Source organism: Microtus pennsylvanicus, chromosome 11 (assembly GCF_037038515.1).
Source record: "Microtus pennsylvanicus isolate mMicPen1 chromosome 11, mMicPen1.hap1, whole genome shotgun sequence".
Lineage (NCBI taxonomy): Eukaryota > Metazoa > Chordata > Mammalia > Rodentia > Cricetidae > Microtus > Microtus pennsylvanicus.
In genome coordinates, this window is record NC_134589.1 from 37,291,524 (window position 1) to 37,312,152 (window position 20,629).

Genomic DNA, 20,629 nt, shown 5'->3' on the forward strand with positions numbered 1-20,629 from the left:
TGTCACTCCAAAAGTTCTTCAGATAGACATCTAAGGACTACCAGGGATGTTATGGTAGTTTTTAACACAATGGTTTGATATATTGGGTGAACAAGCAGTACATAGGGGTTAAAAACCATCCTACATCTTCCCCATCTCCTTTTCTCCAAAAAAAAAAAAAAAAAGTAGACAAGCCAAGTGAGTTACCATTATTCAACATTTAAGACATTTTTCCTTAGGAATTGTAATAGGTTAAACATTCCCAGACACAGTTTTATAAATATCAAATAGTAATTCTAATTAAGAAGAATGAAGTAGTTTAGTAAATAATTCTAGTTATTTATGGAACAGAAGTCCTCTAAAGGAACTTTATTGAGGTATTTATCCTTTCTATTGGTAGACTGAGAGATTTACTGATTAGAGTTCTCCCTTTCTGAAAGAGTTTAAGCCTATATTGGAAAAGTTCCTTTTTAAATTTAAATACTTTTGTACTAAAGCAAAAATATCTCTACTGAAAGCCTTCTTAACTTTTAGCAAGATACAAAAGCAGAGCATTGGTCTCAAAGTATGTGTAAGCATGACAAGCAGTTGCTAAATGGAGATGCTTAAAGAGAGCTGCATTGATTTGTCCAATCTAAATCCATAATGAATATGAATATTCTTTGATGCATCTCAGCAGAATGTACTTATAAATAATATCATAAGGTATTAATGATTGACCAATCGGGACAGCCTGTTAGAAAGGACCAAGTTAAAGGATGCCACCAGGATTCGTAAGACACATTACTGGCACATCGATCTGAAGTAAGTTCAGAGTGAGATGATGACACCTGCACTTTGGAAAACTATTTTAAAAATCTCCCTGAAGAACACCACCTGCAATGTTGCAGGAGGAAGAGAGAACAATGAATGTGAGCTTGAGGTCTGGGCCCTCTGAAAAATCATATTTATAAAAGGCAATGAGGTGCTTTGTAGGATGGGAATGTTGCTCACACAGACTAAAGAGACTCACACTCATGGTTTTTATTCTTTTGGTAAGCGATGGCAATAGGAAAGGAACTTCATTTTTCAACAGTATTAGGAAAGAGAAGGCAGACTGAAAGAGGAAACCATTGATACCATGAGTGAAACAAACAAATGAAGCACACATCAAGCAAGTCTTATATATGGTGCTCACTAGAAACTGGGATTCTGAGCTGTATTAACTCAGAAATGCTATTATCCTGATTTCTAGGATCACCAAGTACACTTATCAAAGGAGCAAGTTTGTGAGGCACCTTTTCTTTTTGCCTATCACTACACAGGAAAGAGACAAAGGGTTCCAGAAAACATTTAAACAGAACCCCCTCTAAATAAGCTAACAGGCTGGGTTTGTGGCAAACATAGGGTTAAACATCTTTTTCACTTGATGGAACCCCATGGGAAATATATACATGATTCAGTTTCCCTCTACCACTGTGCTCACAGGCCCGAACAGTTAAGGTTGGCAGAACTGAACCAAGCTTACACTCTAAGGGAAGACCAAGGGCTTAGAAAAGCATACTCCCCGCCACCCACATTTAAATAGAGCTATAAGGCTGTAATTTGTTTTAGTTACATAGTATTTTAAAGGGAGAGAAAAAAATGTAAGATTATAAACATTTTCACATGCAGCATCTACAAAGAATTTGCCATCAACTTGTCACTGCTTTAGCATTTTGTGGATTTAGTCCAGTCAGAATTGCTATCCTCTCAAACTTGCATGTGACCTTGCTTGGCTGAGGAAGCAGAGAAATGCAAAACACATATTAAAGTATCAGTTGCATATATAGACTTGGAAACTTCTCTCACGGCTCAATGTAACAAGACTTAATACATTTTTCCAATGATACTCTTACAAGTATAAAATAAAATGACTTTTAAATCATAATACTTTAGAAAAACAGTTAACAAACTGATGAAACATGAGATCAGCTATTTCTGGACTTTTATTCCTCTAAAAAGAGAAGCAAATTAGAGAAACTAAAAATTGAAATACTATGAAAAATTTGCCAGGCTAAGAAGAGTAACCTTAAGGGTTTCTCCTCTGAAAGCCCCAGCTCTAATGAGAACTCAGCAAGATGTTGCCAGCAATGCTGAACATCAGCTGACACACTCCCTCTCACGCAGAGCTCAAAGTGGTCTTTGCCACACTGACACTTTTCAAGTACTTTTGGAACAGCTGAAGACATGTTTTCCAAACAGAAAGAGCAACTCAGTATGCCCAAGGGGAACCTGAGGATTCCCTAGCAGAAGATAACACATTAGCTTGTTGACTATAGTATTGTTTTTTACCTTGTTTCACTATTTTACGTTACTGGGGGAAGGTGCTTTTAGTTGGAAAAGAAACTAAATATACGGTACCTGTTTAGCGTGGGGATGTTCCCTCTGTAATTAAACAACCACAGTTAGTTACTGATAGGTTAGTGAAAGCCATAATAAAAGAATTGTCAGAGTAGATACAGACCAGTCACCAGGAGCTCCAGTTTAGCAGCTCTGGTATCAGCAAATGTAATTAAGTGCTCATTACCCTTCAATCCCCATGGTACCTCCAAAGAGGCATCCTCCTGACCTACCTCACCACAGCAGCTGTTGAGGAAAGGGTCCAGATGTATTTACCATGGATTTTTTTTAAAAAAAAAAAAAGATTTATTTATTATGTATACAGTGTTCTTTCTGCACGTATTTCTGAAGGCCAGAAGAGGGCACCAGATCTCAGATCTCATTACAGATGGCTATGAGCTACCATCTGGTTGCTGGGAATTGAACTCAGGACTTCTGGAAGAACAGGCAGTGCTCTTAAAGCACTAAGCCATCTCTTCAGTCCCAGATTTTTTTTCTCTAAATAACTCTCATTACAAAAAAATAATGTTGTGTAGAGGTAAAACATGGATTGGTAAATAGTCAAGCTATATTATATCGTACATTAAAACATGAAATATGATCCCTGACAAAATTTCTAAATTATTCCTTGCTCCTATTATAAAGGCACAATAAGATGATGGTTCCATAGCTCCTACTGCCTTATTGCTTTTCTGGAATATGTAATGGATCTACAATCTCCTCTAAGGAAATTAATCTATTGATGCAGACACCCTGAAATTCAGCCACCTCTTCCTTTCTGAAAGGCACCAGGATTCTTAAGGCAAAGGAGTTTATGAGTACTGAAAATTCTGAAGAACCTAAGTTATACTACTAGTGTGATAAAACTTGCTACAATTAATACTCTTTAATTAAATTAGTTTAGGATAACTATTTTTAATTGTTATTAGTTTGAAAACTCTAGGCATTTCATAAATAAAACTGTACCTAAGTTTGACTAGTTTTAACTTCCTTATAAAGGATGTGCCAAATTCATGAAAGAAAGACTGAGACAAGTGGTGGTGGTGGTGGTGATGCACACCTTTAATCCCAGAATTAGGGAAGCAGAGGTAGGCGGATCTCTAGTGCAAGCAGCCCAGTCTACAGAGTGAGTTATAGGATAAGCCAGGGACACACAGAGAAAGCCTGTCTTGAAATAAACAAGCAAGCAAGCAAGCAAACAGACTGAATTACACAGAGGAAATAAGGCAAGACTCTTGAATTCTCTTTGGTATTTGAAAGTATTTCTCAGAATTTTGATGTCAGATGTTTGCAAACAGAAAAATGAATCAAACAAAAACTCTTACTTTCAAAGTTAAAGTAGCAAAGGAATATCGGCCACAGTTTAGGGGCACTGTAAAGAGGGTTGACTGGTTGCTTTCTTAACCCTCTTACATTCTTTTAACAGCACAGAATCATTATTAGGGTTTTCTGGCACACAGAAGTCTTAATGGGCAGAACATACTGGGGAGTACTGCTGATGTGTGGGAAGGAGGATTAGAGAAGGAAAATGATGCACTTTCCAAGGCAGTGAAAGAAGCAAGGTAGACTGAACTGGCCATATAAATAAAAGGTTGTGACATATCACTGCACACAAACTATACACCTTGTGTGATTTGTGAGCAGTGATGCTCTTTGTATTAAACCTGTGTCAGGGCGAGCTCATAAGACAACAAGGGCTACTTGAAGTGCAAAACTCTTTACTGTCTGGATTCCATGAGCTCTCACTTAGGAAAATGGAACCTCATGAATATAGGAAATACACAGATTCTACAGCAAAGCTGGAGGTAGCTAAACAGAAAATTTAGTACAGATGGTCAAAAAAAAAATACAGAAGTGCTTTAACTCTTTTGTTTTACTCTAAACAATGAAGTCACTAGCACAGTGGTTCTCTTACTAGGAACCCAGTTCAGAGAGAAGAAACCTATAACCAAAGCAATCTCTGACTCCATTCATCTAGGTTTGCAGTTTCAGAACCAGAACAAGTCAACTGTTAACCAAATTCTTAAACTAATAAAATGGACTCATTATTTCTGTAGCTACCCTAGTTCCCTCAGGGCATCTTCACAGATGAAGGCTGAGTTTTCAGAAGAACAAGGTCTAAATTTAAAAGTACATCAACCAAAAGCTAGTCTCCACCAGAAATTTTCAAGTTCTTATAGGGAGCCCCTGTTGCTTTGTCATAGGAAATACTTTTTACACAGTGGGGCAAAAGGGGGGGGGGCAAAACCTCCCAATATTGTCATTTAATTAAAAGAACGGTTCCAAATCAAATCAATCATCCTCATTGGTAGAGTAAGAATTTAGGGGTCATAAAAAAGTTGAATGAGAGGAAAAGACAAACTATCTTTTAACAGGCCAATGCTTAGTCATATCATTAAAGATTATTTGTACAGGAGCTGCTATCAGATCAGTTAAGAACCTGATCAACATCAATATAGACTTTAAAGGACAATAGAAGTTTTCTGAGTTCTAAAATTCTTGACATTAAGTTACTTCTCATTTTATTGAACCACCAGCCTAGAATGGCTACGGAGCCTGTATGAATGCAAAGTTAGAGTTCTAGCTGAGTCCTCTTTAATATAACAAACACTGACTTCTCTGACCGTTTCAAGTTCTTTGAGCCTTATATAACCATTTTGCTTGGTTTTAGATAGCCCCTAATAGATCTAATATCATATAAAAATGTTCCTGGCTATTTTGCCTTCTAACTGAAAAAAAAAAGAAAAAAGAACCCTATAAAAATGATAGGGATGCATGCAAATCAGCAGTGGTTATATCAAGCTGTGGCTGAGAGTTAGTACAGGGCAAATCTTTTGAAATTAAGCAACAAAGCAGAAACAGAAGAGGTCGGCTGAGTAACCTACTGGCAGCCAGTAACAATAGTATCACAGGAGAAAGAGCAATTTGACTGGCTGTGACCAGTGGTGGTCTCCTCATGTGACTGTATTTCAGCAGAAGAATCCAAATCAAAAACTGTAAAATATGTCTGAACAACAAATTTCCCTTGGTGTCCCTCCCCAATCTCCTCACAGTTCAGATGCCCTGATTCCATAGCAAAGCTTCGGTTTACAATAAAATAATCATTGCCTCACTCATTTGCAGCCTCTTCAAAGCCCCTTCTTTGCTTTTTCAGGAAGATTGTGCTCTTCCTGAAACAGGAATGCCAACAGGGTTACAATACATTACTGCTGCCTGCTGTATAATTAGCTACCAATCCACAGCACAAAACTACAGGGATTTACAGATGCCCTGGATTCTGCTTTTCCTTCCCCCTAGAACCAGCTAGTCTTCCCTGACAAGAAGACCTTGGGCTACACTAATATTATATTGAGAGTTTTAAACTCGACTCTCCAATCTTACAAGTCCTGAGTGCCAAAATAATACAGCAGAGGCTAGAAGCTGAGCCATGGACACAGGAAAGCACTTTGGTAAGCACTTAAACCTGCTGAGAATCTTCTCTTCTGCCGGATGCTTGCATTTTATCAACAGACTACCCTGAATGAAGAAAGCAAGCACTGTAGGATTATATTTATTTATAGCTCATTCTACCCTGCTAACTACAATCAAGTGTTCCCATTGCTAAAAATGCTACAAGTTGGATGACTTGAGTGTCTCAGTACTATCCGAAAGAGGGTTCTAATCTCTGGATGTCAAAGATTATCAACATTCTCAAGAATGAAGGCAGGCTGCTGATTAGTCAGTCACATGAAAGATTTCTCATTTCTAACTTTCTTCACAAATAAAAAGAAGGTCTAAAGACTACTGACCAACAACTAAAAACCTAAGGTGCCAAACCACTAAACCCAGCTATGAACAAAACAAAATATGTTATCAGGGAAGAACACAGCCAACCTCTTCTGAATGTAAGGCATGAGAAAAGCAAAGTACTTGAGCTAAGGTGCTCAAACACAGAAGGCCAGATTTACAGGGATCAAACACCACAGAAGGTGCAATGCAACCCAACTTAACTAAAGCATGGATTTTTATCTAAGAAATAGAAACACTAAAGGTCCTTACCCATTATGAAATATGCATGGAAATATACAGCAAGTATATATACACCTTCATCACTAGCATCATCTTTCATACTTAAGTGAATCATGAAATAAGTTTTAAAAACTGCCTAAGTTAACTACTGTGTGTTACATACAAAATTTATTTTCAGTTTTAAGTTTTGTACTCCCAGACTGTCAACAATATAGAGCCAAATGCAGTCACAGAACTTACATCATAATGTACTTTAGACAGATTTGTATAATGTAAATATATTTTAGAATTTTCACTACACAGAGTAACTGAAAAACTTGTTTCTACATTATTCTGAGACATTTAATATGTTCAAGATTAGGTGAAATCCCTAATATCAAATCATCTAACAAACCTTCAAAAATAAAGGCATTAGGATAATGGTTCAGCATAACAAGGTTTTGGCATTTTTAGCACTAGTGAATGATACTATTGTTTCAGAAGTGGAAAGGGGTGGGGACGGGAGTGGGGTGAGGTGAAGGGAATACAAATACAACAGACCTTAAGCCTTAATGAGAAAAATGGCAAATGATAAAGCCTGAGCTCTAGGATCAATCCAAGTCAAAAACTAGTTATGGACTCTGAAAACTAAGAATTAGTTTCCTGAAGCAGAAAAGCTATCCCAACTACACTTACATAAGAAAATAACTGAGGAACCCTACATACATCTCCTCAAGGATAACTGCTAACTGGCTACAATTCACAGTTTAAAACTGATTCTTGGAAAATGAAAATTATACATAATAGCAAATAAAATCTAAATTCTACGATTTTCTCTTTTAAAAGGAAATATACGAAAATAGACGTGTCACGGGTCCCTAATTACCCTTAAGCTACTAGTCAAGCGAAGGGAATAAGAAGAAAAAGGTAACTCTAGACCAGGGACGTCTGAATAAACAGGGTGCTCTGATGAGAAACACAAAGGAAGCCAAGTAAGCTGAAACTACAGTCCCCAGAGAAAACCGGGCAATTTTAAGTTCAAGAAGAAAATAACACACCAAATAAAGGATGCCTAGTAAGGATGAGGGAGGAAATCACAGGGATTAGCAAAGAACTAGCATCCTATTTAAAACAAAGAAAATCATTGAGGGAACCAGAGATGACTCGAAGGCTGTTCCAGAGAAATGCAGCTTAATTCCCCAGCACCCACATGGTGCCTCACAACCATTTATAACTCCAGTTTCTGGAGACCCAATGCCCTCTCCTGGCCTCTGAGGACACCGGGCATGGACATGGGACATGATGCAGACATATATTCAGGCAAAACATGTACATAAAAATAAATAGAATACTGAAGAAAAGCCTTGTGAAAACTTTATAAATTAATTAACCAAGTGTACTAAAAAGGAGCCTTCCCTTGTTTAGAGCTGCCCTACTCATCTGCAAATGTGCTTTTGCCTATGTTTCAACAATCTAAGCAAGTATAACAAATATAAATCTAATAAAACATAGGCCTTCAATACAAAAGGTATCTGAAGCATTTTCCTGAACAAACAACAAAACCCACTGCTGCTGTCAGGTTACAGACAAAGAACCATGTTCTATTCCAACATATGGGGGTCAAATCAATAGTGGGAATTCTAGCAGTTTTTATAGCTATGACAGCTTACAAAGACATTCCTAACACCATGCTGAACAATTTTAGTCAAGGACTAGGAAATGCAAAAGTAACTGGTTAAATACGATGTTGTTTTTAAGCCAGCATGTCTGTAATCCTTCCATTTAGGAAGTAAAGACAGGAGGATCTAGAATTCAAAGTCATTCTTAGATACATATTAAGTTCGAGACCAGCCTTGGCTGTATTTTAAGGCCTTGTCTCAAAAAGATACCTGCCACTCAAAAAAGTATTTTCTTCCCCATTTTTTTTTTGTTTTGTTTTTGTTTTTTGAGACAGGGTTTCTCTGTGGTTTTGGAGCCTGTCCTGGAACTAGCTCTTGTAGACCAGGCTGGTCTTGAACTCACAGAGATCCGCCTGCCTCTGCCTCCCAAGTGCTGGGATTAAAGGCGTGCGCCACCACCACCCGGCTCCCCAAAAATTTTTTATTTGTTAACTCCAGTTGGGAGAAAAGGTTTAATCTGTTTTGCATTGGTATGTGATTCTACATCCTCTATTTTAACAGAGCAATTATTGAAGTATGTGTAAAGTGTTATAATTCTGTATCTGGTGTGGTACTTCCTATAACTACTAAGAATAGCAACCTAAGATGTGTTTTACCCCCTCTCTCCTAAGAACAAGACCACGAATATAAAATAAAAGGACTCAATATAATTGTCCTAATTAAATTTTGGCCTAGATTTGAGCTGAACAGTATGGCAGTAACTACCTATGTATGGTCATGGAATGATAGACAAGTAGCTAGTCTATATTGAAGTATGTTATATATGTAAAATTAACTGAATTTCAAGGACTAAATATGAATAAGAAAACAAATATTACATTAATATTTTTATTATATATTAAAAAGATATTTCATTTTATTGATTTTAATGACATGTTATTACAATTGTTTCTTTTTATACTTTCAAAAGTAGCAAGTGGGAAATTTAAAATTACATATGTGGCTTACATTAGATTCTACTACACTGTGTTGAACTATTAGAGGAACTTTACAAACAGTCACTGAAAGGACTCTAATCCAAAAAAAATCAGGGATAGGATACCAGAATACCAATATGTGTGTGTTTTTTTAAAGATACTATTTAAATAATTTTGATAATCCTTAGAACACAATGAAAGAAAAATAGTGGAGTTATAAAAATTAGCTAAGAAGGGGGGAACAGGTTTATTGTGAGTCCAGCCATTTTCTCAGTTGCCAGCAGAAAGACTCTAAATCCTTGGAGTTTCCCAAGCAGTGGGAGCACATTTTGCTATTTATGCCTCCCACGCATCTCATCTAAGCTTATGCTAAGAGATGACATGACTCCAGACAGAAACTGGTCAGTCACTAGAAATACCAACTATGTGGTCAAAGGGTTAGTGCTTTGTCCTAGCCTGACCTCTGGGGAGGAAAGATTGAGTACATTCACATGGCTTATGATTTGTGCCATCATGCCTATGAAATAAAATCCTGATAAGAACCCAACACAAGATTGTTGGGAGTTTCCTGACTGGTGAATACACGGATGTGCTGAGAAGGAAAAGGTGGTGTGCCTTGATTCTACAGAGGAAGAACAATGACACTGGATTTGAAGTTCTCCCAGACTTCCTCCATAGGTTTCATTTGCCTAGTCCTGATCTTTAGTCTTTATAATAAAACTAGGGCAAAGCACAATGAGGTACAACCATACACCTAGCACTCAGGAAACTGAGGTAGAGGGGCTGTGAATTGAGGGGGCAGCCTGAATGACATAAGAGCTTTGACAGAGCTGCAAATAAAACTGTGGTGCTTAGGTTCTGCAAAATTATTAAACTTAGGAAACTGTAGAGACCACGACCACCACCTTTGCAGTCCATTGATCAGAAATATGGGAGGCCTAGGGATGTTCCACGGAAGGCCATGTGCTTGCTTGATAGCATCTGGTCAAATCTGATATGGGTAGAATCAAAATTTAATTGTAATCCATTAATTGGAATCAGAATAAGGTTATAATTCCAAATATATTTATAAGCAAATATAAAATCTTATCAAATAGAAAATCAAATAGCAAATCTATAACTTTCTGAATAAGCTATTCTCTGAAACTGAATATATTATTCTGGGGTCAAATGTAATCATCAGATCCTAAACTTATATTTAAAAAAAAGGCTTTAGAGCTTAAATTAATTTACACATTTATAGATTTGTGTGTGTGTGTGCAAATGCATGCTCAGGTGTGAACATACACACATTCTTGCCTGTCTCTCCCACTCCAGTATGGGGTTACAAATGTATTCCTTGTACCTGGCTTTCACATGGGTGCTGGGGATCTAAACTTAGGTCCTCATCTTTGTGTGATAAGTGTTTTACTGACTAAGCATCTCTTCAGCAGATATTTAAAATTTTCACAAAGATTATTTAACTTTATTTTGCATTTGTCTTCACTTGCACATCCATATAAACACTACTACTACTAATAATAACATTCCAGCAACTTTACAATTACACACATAATCAATGGAAACTTTAGAACCTATAGATTATATTTCTTTTCAAACCTGGCCTTTATTCATGGGAGTATATACATTATGTCTGTTGGGAGAGACAAAAACATTTTGAAGCCATATCAGCACTAACCAAGACTTACTTTCTTCATGTATAAAGGTGAATAAGGCTTCTAAACAAAACAGTTAAGCATTACTTTCAATTTCTAGTCATCTTTTTTTTTTTCATCAAACTAGACAAATAGCCTCAAAATTTAAAAGACAGTGCCAGAGAGACAACTCCTGCAAGATATCTTCACATGTATATACACAGACAACACATACACACACACAAATGTAAAAAGAAAAAAGTAAGATAGGGTGAGAGCAATTCACAAAGACAAGGGGAGCAATGTGGAAGGAAGTCATCAGAATGAGCCCTGCAGGCTGACTACAAATCACTGCCCACAAGAAAGAGGCAGGAGAAAGCAGAAAGAAAGGGAGGTTGTCTTGAGAATTACAGAGAATTAAGTATAGCATGTAGTTCTCTACAATTATTCAAGGAATGCTGGAAAAGAAAGACCTAGTGCCAAGCCCATATGTGCCACAAGTACTTCGATGCTCGATGAAGGACAACCATTCGTTTCTAGAAAATGAGATTCTGAAATCCATGGAGGCAAAAACGCACTGAGATGCTTGCTAAATCAAGGATATATGCTTTTCTCTGCCAGCCACAAGATATTTTTTGAGGTGGAAAAGTGAAAGGATCTTCTGAGACAAAGAAGAGACATACTTTTCCTGAAGATGCCTCTGTTATCAGTCGACCTCTGCTGGATCAACAGTGGCATCCAGTGGCCAAAAGTCTCAGCACAGACTTCTTTGTCTCCAGAAAGACTCTATTGCTTTGGGTGAAGTGGCAATTCAGAACAAAACCATTTCTGATGTCTATAACTAAGGATCCCCAAAGACATAGTGGTTTGCAATACCATGCGAAGAACCAAAGGCAATAAAGAAGAAATGGAGAGAAGCAGAATATGATTGGCTGTGGTATTTATATTTCCTGTGGTATTACTAAAAAGAATAAAAATACAGGAGGGAATGAACATGTGTATCTTGGAAATCTTAGAATTTCACTGTCACAGAATATTTTTAAATGAGTATATAAATAATTTCATTTTAGACCCAAAGCAAAACCAAATTTACATATGCACATTTTAAAGGACGTGGGAAGAGAAAAATAATGGAACTAGATGACCAATTAAGCAACTGATCTATATTTAAGAAGTTTGGCTTTCAAGTGTGAATACAAAAAAAAGAAAAGAAAAAGAAAAAGAAAAAGAAAAGCCTGACTGGTTTACCACTGTTAAATTCAGGTGTTAATGTTAAGGCAGAAGGAGACTGGCTCAGGTAGATTAACCCTAGTTAGCACATGACAAAGCAGAACTTGTACACAGCATTCTTGTCTGTTTCAACTGATGTCTTAAATTAGAGTATGTGTTGGGGGTGGTCTGGCAAGTCAAATGTTCATGTGAGAAAGGAAAGAAGGAATCAAAAGAAGGGAAGAGAGAAAAAATGGAGGGAGGTGAGAGGGTGGTCTTTAATTACATATACAAACAAGAATGAACAGAATAACTCTAACCACCTAGAAACACGCTGCTTCTCCCCAGAAGACACAGGCATCAAGAAGCTCTTCTCTCTCAGTTCAAATCTGTCCATTTATTTATTTATATTTCTTGTTGCAAATATCAAGGAATTGTCATTTAGCACTCCCCTTGACTATGTCTTAGGCCACTGGCTAGTTCAGGTGTATGTACCAGCTCAAGCTTACCTGTTTGGATGAGATGTGGGCAGCATGAACTGAAATTCCACCACGCAGGTATTGTCCTTAAGCTGGCGGTGTTGTACGCTGTTAAGTTCATAGGCAATATAAGCCCTTCGAACATATACCTGGTTAAAAAATAATCCCTAGTAAATATACTTCAGAAACAGAAATGAAGAGGATGGCTGGAACAAGGAAATGTCTTGAAAAGAGATGGCAGTTTGCCCTGAGAGGCCCAAGGCCCTGAACATAACACCTTGTTTTAATTGTTAAAGCTGGAGTTTCAGTGCTTCACCCATGACTGTAATACAATGAAATAAAATGAGGCTGCTAGGTATATGATAAACCTTTCACACTAACCTACACGGTAGAGGTTTCCCCTTTAGCAAGAGAACATACAAAATCATGACTACTAATTCATTAGCGTAACAGAAGAGAAATCAAGCAGTTAGAAAAGCAAGAGGTGCTTATTCCAGGCTACTTTTTTTTTTTTTTATCTATCTTGTACACCACCACCACCACCTCCAATCTTACTGCCCCAAATCAGTTCTGAAGGATTTCCATCCTCAGCTACATGAAAAAGCAGTGAGGAATGATGTGACATGTAATATCTCAAACCCACTAACTCTATCCAATAGTTAAAGAAACAGCAACAGAGTATATCTCAGCAAAGACCAGCAGTTCACACTCCCAGACTTCATATTCAATTTGCCATGCACATAACATGCTACGTGAGGTTCTATCAGCAGGTGAGGCATATGAGGAGGCATTTCATTAAATGACATGAAAGCCTGGAAAAACACCAAGATATTTCAAATATTTGATATTTACTGAGTAGGATACTTTACACTTTACCCACAGAGTACAAATAAAAAATAACTCAAGAAAGCTAACAACAGACTATGTGATGTTCTATTACATGAAATCACTGAAAAAACTTCTCCCTCTGATTTTCAAAATATATCTACTTGGCTATGTTAAGGAAGCATTCAGGGTTTGCAATTTTTGTGTTTAATGAGGTGGTATGCTGTGGTGCAACAGAACAGTCTTTGGAGTCAGACTGTCCCAAGTTCAAATAAATCTGTATTTTCTGGGCAAGTCACCTCACCTCAAAGTCTCGCTTTTTTTTAATGTTATAGAACTACAGGATTAGATGGAAAAGTAATGCACCTAAACCACAGTTCATTAGACACTATAGAACTAACATTTGCTCAAATCACAAAATGGTAAGATATAATAGGTGGATTTATGCTTGAGTCTTATTTATTATGAAATAGGAAAATTCAAATATCTGGAAAACAGACTATTTAAAAATTTGGCAGTTATTTCCCTGTTATTAGACCTAGGAGCTGGTGATTAATGCAGATAAAACAGCAGGTAAAGTAGCCAAGTAAGCATTTAGTGTTCCAGAAGAAAAGAACAAGAGAAAAGAAGGGGCATGACATCGATCAGACAGAAAACTCCAGCAAACCCATGGAGAGGATTATACCACAAACCAGAATACTCACCTCCAGAGCTGCCATCCTCACCACCTGGTTGCTGTGATAAAAAAAGTTTGGTAGGACATCGAAAATAGATGTTTCCGAAAGGATGAGTTTCTGAAAGGCAAAGGATATTGAAATACTCAGTGCGACCTAAAAATTCTACTGGTTCATATATGCTATATATGAACATAATGGTTTTGGAGAACATAATAATACCTTGTCCCACAGGTTTGCCTTAAGGATTAGATGGGTTAAGACATACAAAATTCTTAGAATGTTTATCAAAATGTATCAATAATATGCCAATATAAGTGCTTATGAACATTATCATTTCAGACCTCTATTTGTACTTTCTCAAATACTCCACTATCAGAAATTCCGGGTTTGAAAGCTAATAGAAACCCTAGATTTACACTATGAACCACACAATAAAAATCTACCTCTTTCCGCTTCTAGATTCCCTAGGAGGAAAGCCTACAGGAACTATGGAGATTCCTTTGGCCAATTAACAATGGTACCCTGGTTTCCAAGGAGGAGAACACAAAGGCACCCCTGAGAAAATGATGTTATTTAAAAACTAGTTGAAGTCCTTCATTTGTAGCAAAATTATCCAATAATTTTATAAAATCGGCTCTTTATAAAATGTAATGTAAGCATTAAAATAAAATTAAAATTAGATGATATTTAAAAAGTTTTGTCTCCAGAAGAGGAACAGTCATCTATGTATGCATCTAATTCAAGCATCAGAAATCAAATACCGTTGCCAATTAATTCTGGTGTAGAATGCTTTCAAAAGATAGAAACTTCAATAGGATACTTCTATCAAAAAAGGCCCATTCGATTTTTAAAGCTGAGCTATAATCATGCAATATTTTTATAAAAAACAAACATATCATTTTTAAAATTCAAGGAATAAAATTTCATTACACAGAAGTCAAATTAATTTATTAAATCTTTAACTGAAATATGCTTATGGAATAAAAGGAACAGGAGTGTGAAGTGGTAGGTGGGGCTATTATAAATACCTGCAGATTCTCAATGCAAAACTGGTGTCCATACATGTCAATGGCTGATAAGAAGATAGACTCTACTTGGTTATGGCGGAGCTCATATGATGGCAAATGGGAAGCAATAAGAACCTAGAGTGAAGGCAACACAAGAGGTATAAGCTCCTGAGGGAGTGATTATTCTAGGCTCATATTAGGTCGCCTGATACAAAAGCAATAAATATAAATCTATAAATGCAGACATCCAAGATAAAACAGAGAACAAATAAAACAACGTCTAGGTCCTGTAGTATAATGTCAATGCTACCAAATACTGAATCTCAGTTGCTTCTCACCATGATTTGTGCTGTGGACAATATCCCATAGAGGTAAGTGGGAGGGAGAGCAAACAACTTCAATCAAGTTCCATTAGTGCATGTGATTTACCTTTGCAAAGCTGCTAGTCTTGGGGACTGCATGACTAGCTGTTAATTGGGAATCAGGTCTGGCAAGGAGCAACTGTGGGGAAGGTGGATGCAGTATAGCTAGCCTTTTGCAACTTTGTAGTAGAAAGAGAAGAAAAGCTGCTTTGACAGCCCCAGGTACTCAGCGCCAAAAAAAAGGCATCAGGAGCTAACACTGACACATGTGAGGGGCAGAACGTAAAAGCAGTGTCACAAACAAACAGGGAGTCAGTAGGACCTGAATATCCTCAGCAGGTCACTGAGAGGTTCAATAACTTTGAGGAGTTCAGTGACATGGATACAATTGTAGAAAAAGCAGAAGGTCACTGAGCAGCTTCAAATGCTGTGTCCTTGTCAATGCCCATGCAATGAAAACACAAAGGGAGTGCGAACTCTCAGCTTTCCCGCAGAAACCTTTTGGAATGGAAATGAGGACTACAGGGTGAAGCTAACTGGACTTCTCTGGGGTTGTTCTGATTGCTAGTGCTGAAGATTCATGACATTATCTTTCTGCTTTCCACACTTGATTATTTTCTATATACTTACAACTTTTCATCTGTCTCTAAGCTCCCTTTGGGAAGTAAAAAATACTGAGTTCATTTCCTTCCCTCAGTTTCCTTTCCTACACCTGACCCTGGTTTGTTACTACAGTGAGGGCTGGCAGAGAAGATAGAGAACAATACCAGTATTTTATAAAGTGAGAAACCCAACAATAACCATGTATTTTGTCTTTAAAAAATACTTTATCAGATGAAAACATTGCATTATCGTTGTGAAAGTGCATTGTGCCCAAAACTGTACAAATGATGAGAAATGAGAAATATCACTCTTTCAAGATAACTAGCAAATGTTCTTACCTGACGAGCCCGCAGCGCCACTTTAGCATTGGTGGTCTTGCTGAGTTGAGTTAGGTCTGTGAGGATATTTAGCAGCTCATCTGTAAGTGTAGGGTCCCGTCCACACAACTGATCCTAAGTGTTTATGTGGAAAGGAACACATAAACTTATATTATAAAACAACTCTGGTGGACAGAACCTAAAACAGGGAAAGGAAACACCTCTACTGCTGAGCTGCATCTTAAGCACTGTTCTCCTTCCTTCTCCTCTTGATCATCAGCCATTGCTGGAGGAATTTCTCTACCATACTTACCTTCCCTCATATAGGGATATTCTTTATCCCTGTATAGACCTTTATCACAGAAGTACAAGTGAGAGCATGGGACTGGAACATGGCTCCACACCTAAGAGCACTTGCTGCTCTTGCAAGTGCACAAGGACCAGGTTTGATTTCTAGGACCCACATAGTGGCTCTAAACCATTTTTAACTCCAAGTAATTCCTAGGGATCGACACCCTCTTCTGGACTAAGAGAATACCAGGCATGCATGTTGACAAAAATAGTCATAGCCAATAAAAATAAATCTAAAAATATCGTTTTTTAAAAAAAAGGCATGGGACATTTGGCCTCTGAGAGAGACATGCATTTCCAAAAACACATTTACCAAAACCAGCAATACTTTCCAGGTCACAAGGCAAAAATACTTTTTGGAATATTCAATACCATTATGCTAGGAAGAAGGCATCTCAAACCTTCTCCCCAACAGACCTTCTGGCTCAAATTATGTGAGAAAATTATGTCTAACCCTAGATTTTCACTATACAATCAATACCCAGTGGTTTATTTCCCACCCATCCTAGGCATAAACAAAAAAGGGAAACTAAAACTCAATTTCATCTTTTGCGGATAAACAATAAGCAAAACAGAACCTTAGCAGATATGTACATCAGCAAGACAAGACCATAAGAAGATAAAAAGCAAAAACATAGTAAGAGCAGGTAGAGAGACCAAGATAAGTTCCTCTATCCTAACCCTTCCTTTCCTAGCACCCCTATAATGTATAAACACATTGCTGTCTGAGTTATTTACTTCAATCATGAGAACAGTCCCCTAAAACTTCTTAAAACATGCCAGCATTCTAGGTCAAATAATTTGCAAACATTGCAAATAACCAGGCTAAGGGCCAACAGCTGCAAAAATCAATGAAATAAAGCCATTCACTTCTCCAACCTCCAGCATTTTTTGGATAGGGAACAAGCCCTTTGAAAGCAACTTAGGTTGAGGAAAAATTAAGTTATCCTCTTGTTTAACTACAGATCCTATTCTAACTTGAAAAACAAAACCAAATGAAATATATAAAGTCATGTTTCTTTTCATGAGAGAGAGGAAATGAGAAAGAAGGTAGGGGAAAACAGCATCTGTTTTAAAAAGGGGGGGTGGGATGGAGGTGGGAGAAAATATGAAAATTCAGTGAAAAAACAAAACATGAAGTAATTATTTATTCCCAAGTACAGGGTGACAATCTTCCTGGGCTCCCCATGACACAGCATAAAAACCAGAGCTTTTCAGAGGCCAAAATCAAATATAGTTTGGAGGGAACTCCATTTGTATTAGTTTTTCTTAACTTAGAAGTTTTCCATTCATATATTTGTAATTATAGACGGTTGTGAGTTGACAAGTGAGTACTGGGAACTGAACTTGGTCCTGTACAAGAGTAAGCAATTGCTCTTAACAACTGAGCCTCTTCAATCCTCAAGTATTATTTTCTCCACTGTCGTTGAAAATCGAAAAAGATTAGCAATAATAAATAATGTGTGGAGTAACTCTTCAACATTCTTTTGGCCTTGATCCAGACACAGTGTTAAGAGCCTGAAGGAACAATCAGTGTTCTTCAGAATCACTCATGCTAAGTGCCAACATTCAGCAGGGTACTAACAGCCCCAGACGCACTCTGTCTAAGCTTCCTTTGGACAACCGGACAGACCAAGATTGCCAATCCATTCTGTTAAATTTCATTAACAATGCCATCAGAGGGCAACCATGTTGACAGATGTGTTTCCAAAACAAAACAGCACACCAAAAATTCCCTAAAACCAACAACAAAAATGTTCATTTAAATAATCTATCGGCTAACTTTAAGTCATTTGCTGAAACTATTGACCACCTCTGGTCAGGACATTACAACACAGTTATTTCTAGCTTTTATTCTCCTCCTAGATGTTTGCTAAGAAATATTTTAGATTTTCAGAAATAAAGTCATATGCTTAAAGTAGCAATCCGTGGCCAAATTTACACAACTAGTAAATAGAAAAGCCCAACAGAACTAAATATAATTTTAACATCGTACATATTAGGTGCCCCAAAAGAGGCAATTCAAAACAGAAGGAATAAGGCCTTAGATATAATACCCTCAAAACCTTAACTACTTACCATTTAGCTGAGTAAGGTTTCCTCCTGAGAAAGATGTTATAAATTTATCAATCAGTTGCTTTTATTCAGTGTGACTTGTTAGCTTTAAGTGTCAACTTGACAAAATCTAGAAGCACCTGGGAAGAGTTTCTCAATGTGGGTTTGCCTATGGGCATATCTGTGGGGAGTTGTCTTAATTAATGTGGTAAGACCAAACCCATGATGGGTAGCACAATTCCCTAGACAGGGTACTCTGAACTGTGCAAAAGTGGAGAAATCAAGCTGAGCACAGGCAAGCAAGTGAGCATGCATGTATTTCTTTCTCTCTGCTCTTGACTGTAGATGTGATGTGGCTACCTATTTAAGTTCCTGCCTTGACTTCTCTCCACAATAATAAAATTTAACCTGGCCTTGAAAGCTAAAATAAACTTCTTTTACCCTAAATTGCTTTTTATGCAGGTATTTTATGGGGAAACAGAAATAAAACTGAACATTAATTAAATATGAGATTTCTGAGAAAAATTTTGCTTTTTACCTATACACTAGATAAATTACATGTAGTTATGATAAAAGAAAGAAGGAAAGAAACTGGTCTGCATTTTACATGCTCTGTGTGAATCAAATCAGAGGCTTCAACACACAGCATGTTTCATGAAAGCAAGTTCTTGTGAACAAAAGCACTGGAGAAGTCTACTCAATAGAAATTTGCTTAGCAGTCCTTGGGGCAAGTTACACTATGCAACATATGTTAACAACTGCAAAGGAACACAGCACCTCTCCATTGGTGCAATTTGATTTTCTTGATTCCCTCCTTTAGGTTCAAAGGCCCAGAAGTCATCATCTGGCTCAGCAAAGTACACATCAACATTCTTACTTCTAGAAAGCAGAGATTGGAATGCCGGGCACATAAACATCAATCAGGAGACCAAAGTAAGCAAAGAAAGGTGACCAGAAGAGAACACAAGCTGGGGGAATTGAAATGCTACCATGTCCCAGTGACATCTGTAAAAGACAGTAAGATCTAGACAAAAAGGAATCCAAACAACTAAATGCCTCTTATAAGCTACTACCATTACTGCAAATGTAGGGGAGGACACTGTCAAAAAGGAAAATATGCCTGACATTCAGAAATACAAAAATAGGTTGGAAAGGGGCACCATCTGAGACTTTCCCTTATCTATAAGTCACTGATAGCTGGCTCTGTGCTCAATCATAACAATTAACTTGATATCAAAATTTTTGCAATAAGGTGAAAATAATATTTGAAAAGAAGTTAGTGATATGCAAGACTATAGATACTATTATGCTTACTAAGTCTTGCTTTTAGAAGAAAAAAAGAAGTAAAGATGTTAAAATAGAGAAACGGGTAAATCCAGCTGCCAGAGCTCAGCCTGCTATGAAGAAAGTTGGGCACTATCCATGCAGGTAAGAAATAATCAGGATGACAAGGTGGGGGAAAAACAGCAGCAAGTCAGGGTCCCATTGGCTTCTGGCTGTCCTGACTGGCAAAGGCAGCAAGCAAAGCCTCAAACTGGTTCTCTGACAGAGCCCAACGCCTCTGCAGCACCCCCGTGTAATTACACACTTGAGTGACTGGACTCTGAAGAAAATTGAAGGCCTGAGCTCCGAACAGCTGCCATTTTCTCTCTCCATCACACCAGCGTGATTACTTGAGAAATGAACAGCCCCGGCTCAAAGCTACTCCAGAATTCTCAGAGGAAATATGGCTCCGTGTTCCAATAATGAGATTCTTAAGGCAAGCGTTACTTACAATCACTCCGCAAAAGGAGCGAGCCGAGCCCCTATATCTTACAAATTAGAATTTAAGAAACCCAGCGACAGTCCTGGACGATCATTACTCTTCTGCTGCTCCAAGGATTCTGGGCTTTGGTCTATTTTTAGTGCAGAAAACTGTTAAGTTCTTAAAAAGGTAATCATAATAAGATGAAAAATTTGCCATAATTAGCTTCCTCTAAAGGCAAATTTCGGCCCCATTTTGGTCCACACTGACGGATCCTTCGACTTTCTAATCATTACCATTTTCTGTCAGAAAGTCTTGACTTTCTCCAAGTGTAATCCTTGCATTAAAATTTGAAAAAGAAAGTAGTATTTCTAAGGGAAAATAAACAGTAAGTTGCTATAAATTATAAATTCTTTGCAGAAAACTATCTCATGGGAAAGTTA

General features: G+C 37.5%; 1 protein-coding gene across 5 annotated transcripts in view; it reads right to left on the bottom strand.

Annotated features, from left to right (window-relative positions):
* Positions 1–20,629, bottom strand: part of Acaca (acetyl-CoA carboxylase alpha) — a 271,723-nt gene that overhangs the window by 116,038 nt on the left and 135,056 nt on the right. For 4 of the 5 annotated variants that reach the window (XM_075991299.1, XM_075991302.1, XM_075991304.1 and 1 more), the window contains 5 exons: positions 16,058–16,171; positions 14,776–14,889; positions 13,775–13,864; positions 12,276–12,394; positions 2,362–2,385 (listed from right to left, as the gene is read on the bottom strand). In XM_075991299.1, coding sequence (XP_075847414.1) covers positions 2,362–2,385; positions 12,276–12,394; positions 13,775–13,864; positions 14,776–14,889; positions 16,058–16,171 — 461 coding nt within the window. The remainder of the gene's footprint in view (positions 1–2,361; positions 2,386–12,275; positions 12,395–13,774; positions 13,865–14,775; positions 14,890–16,057; positions 16,172–20,629) is intronic. The other variant, XM_075991300.1, reaches the window with a different exon arrangement.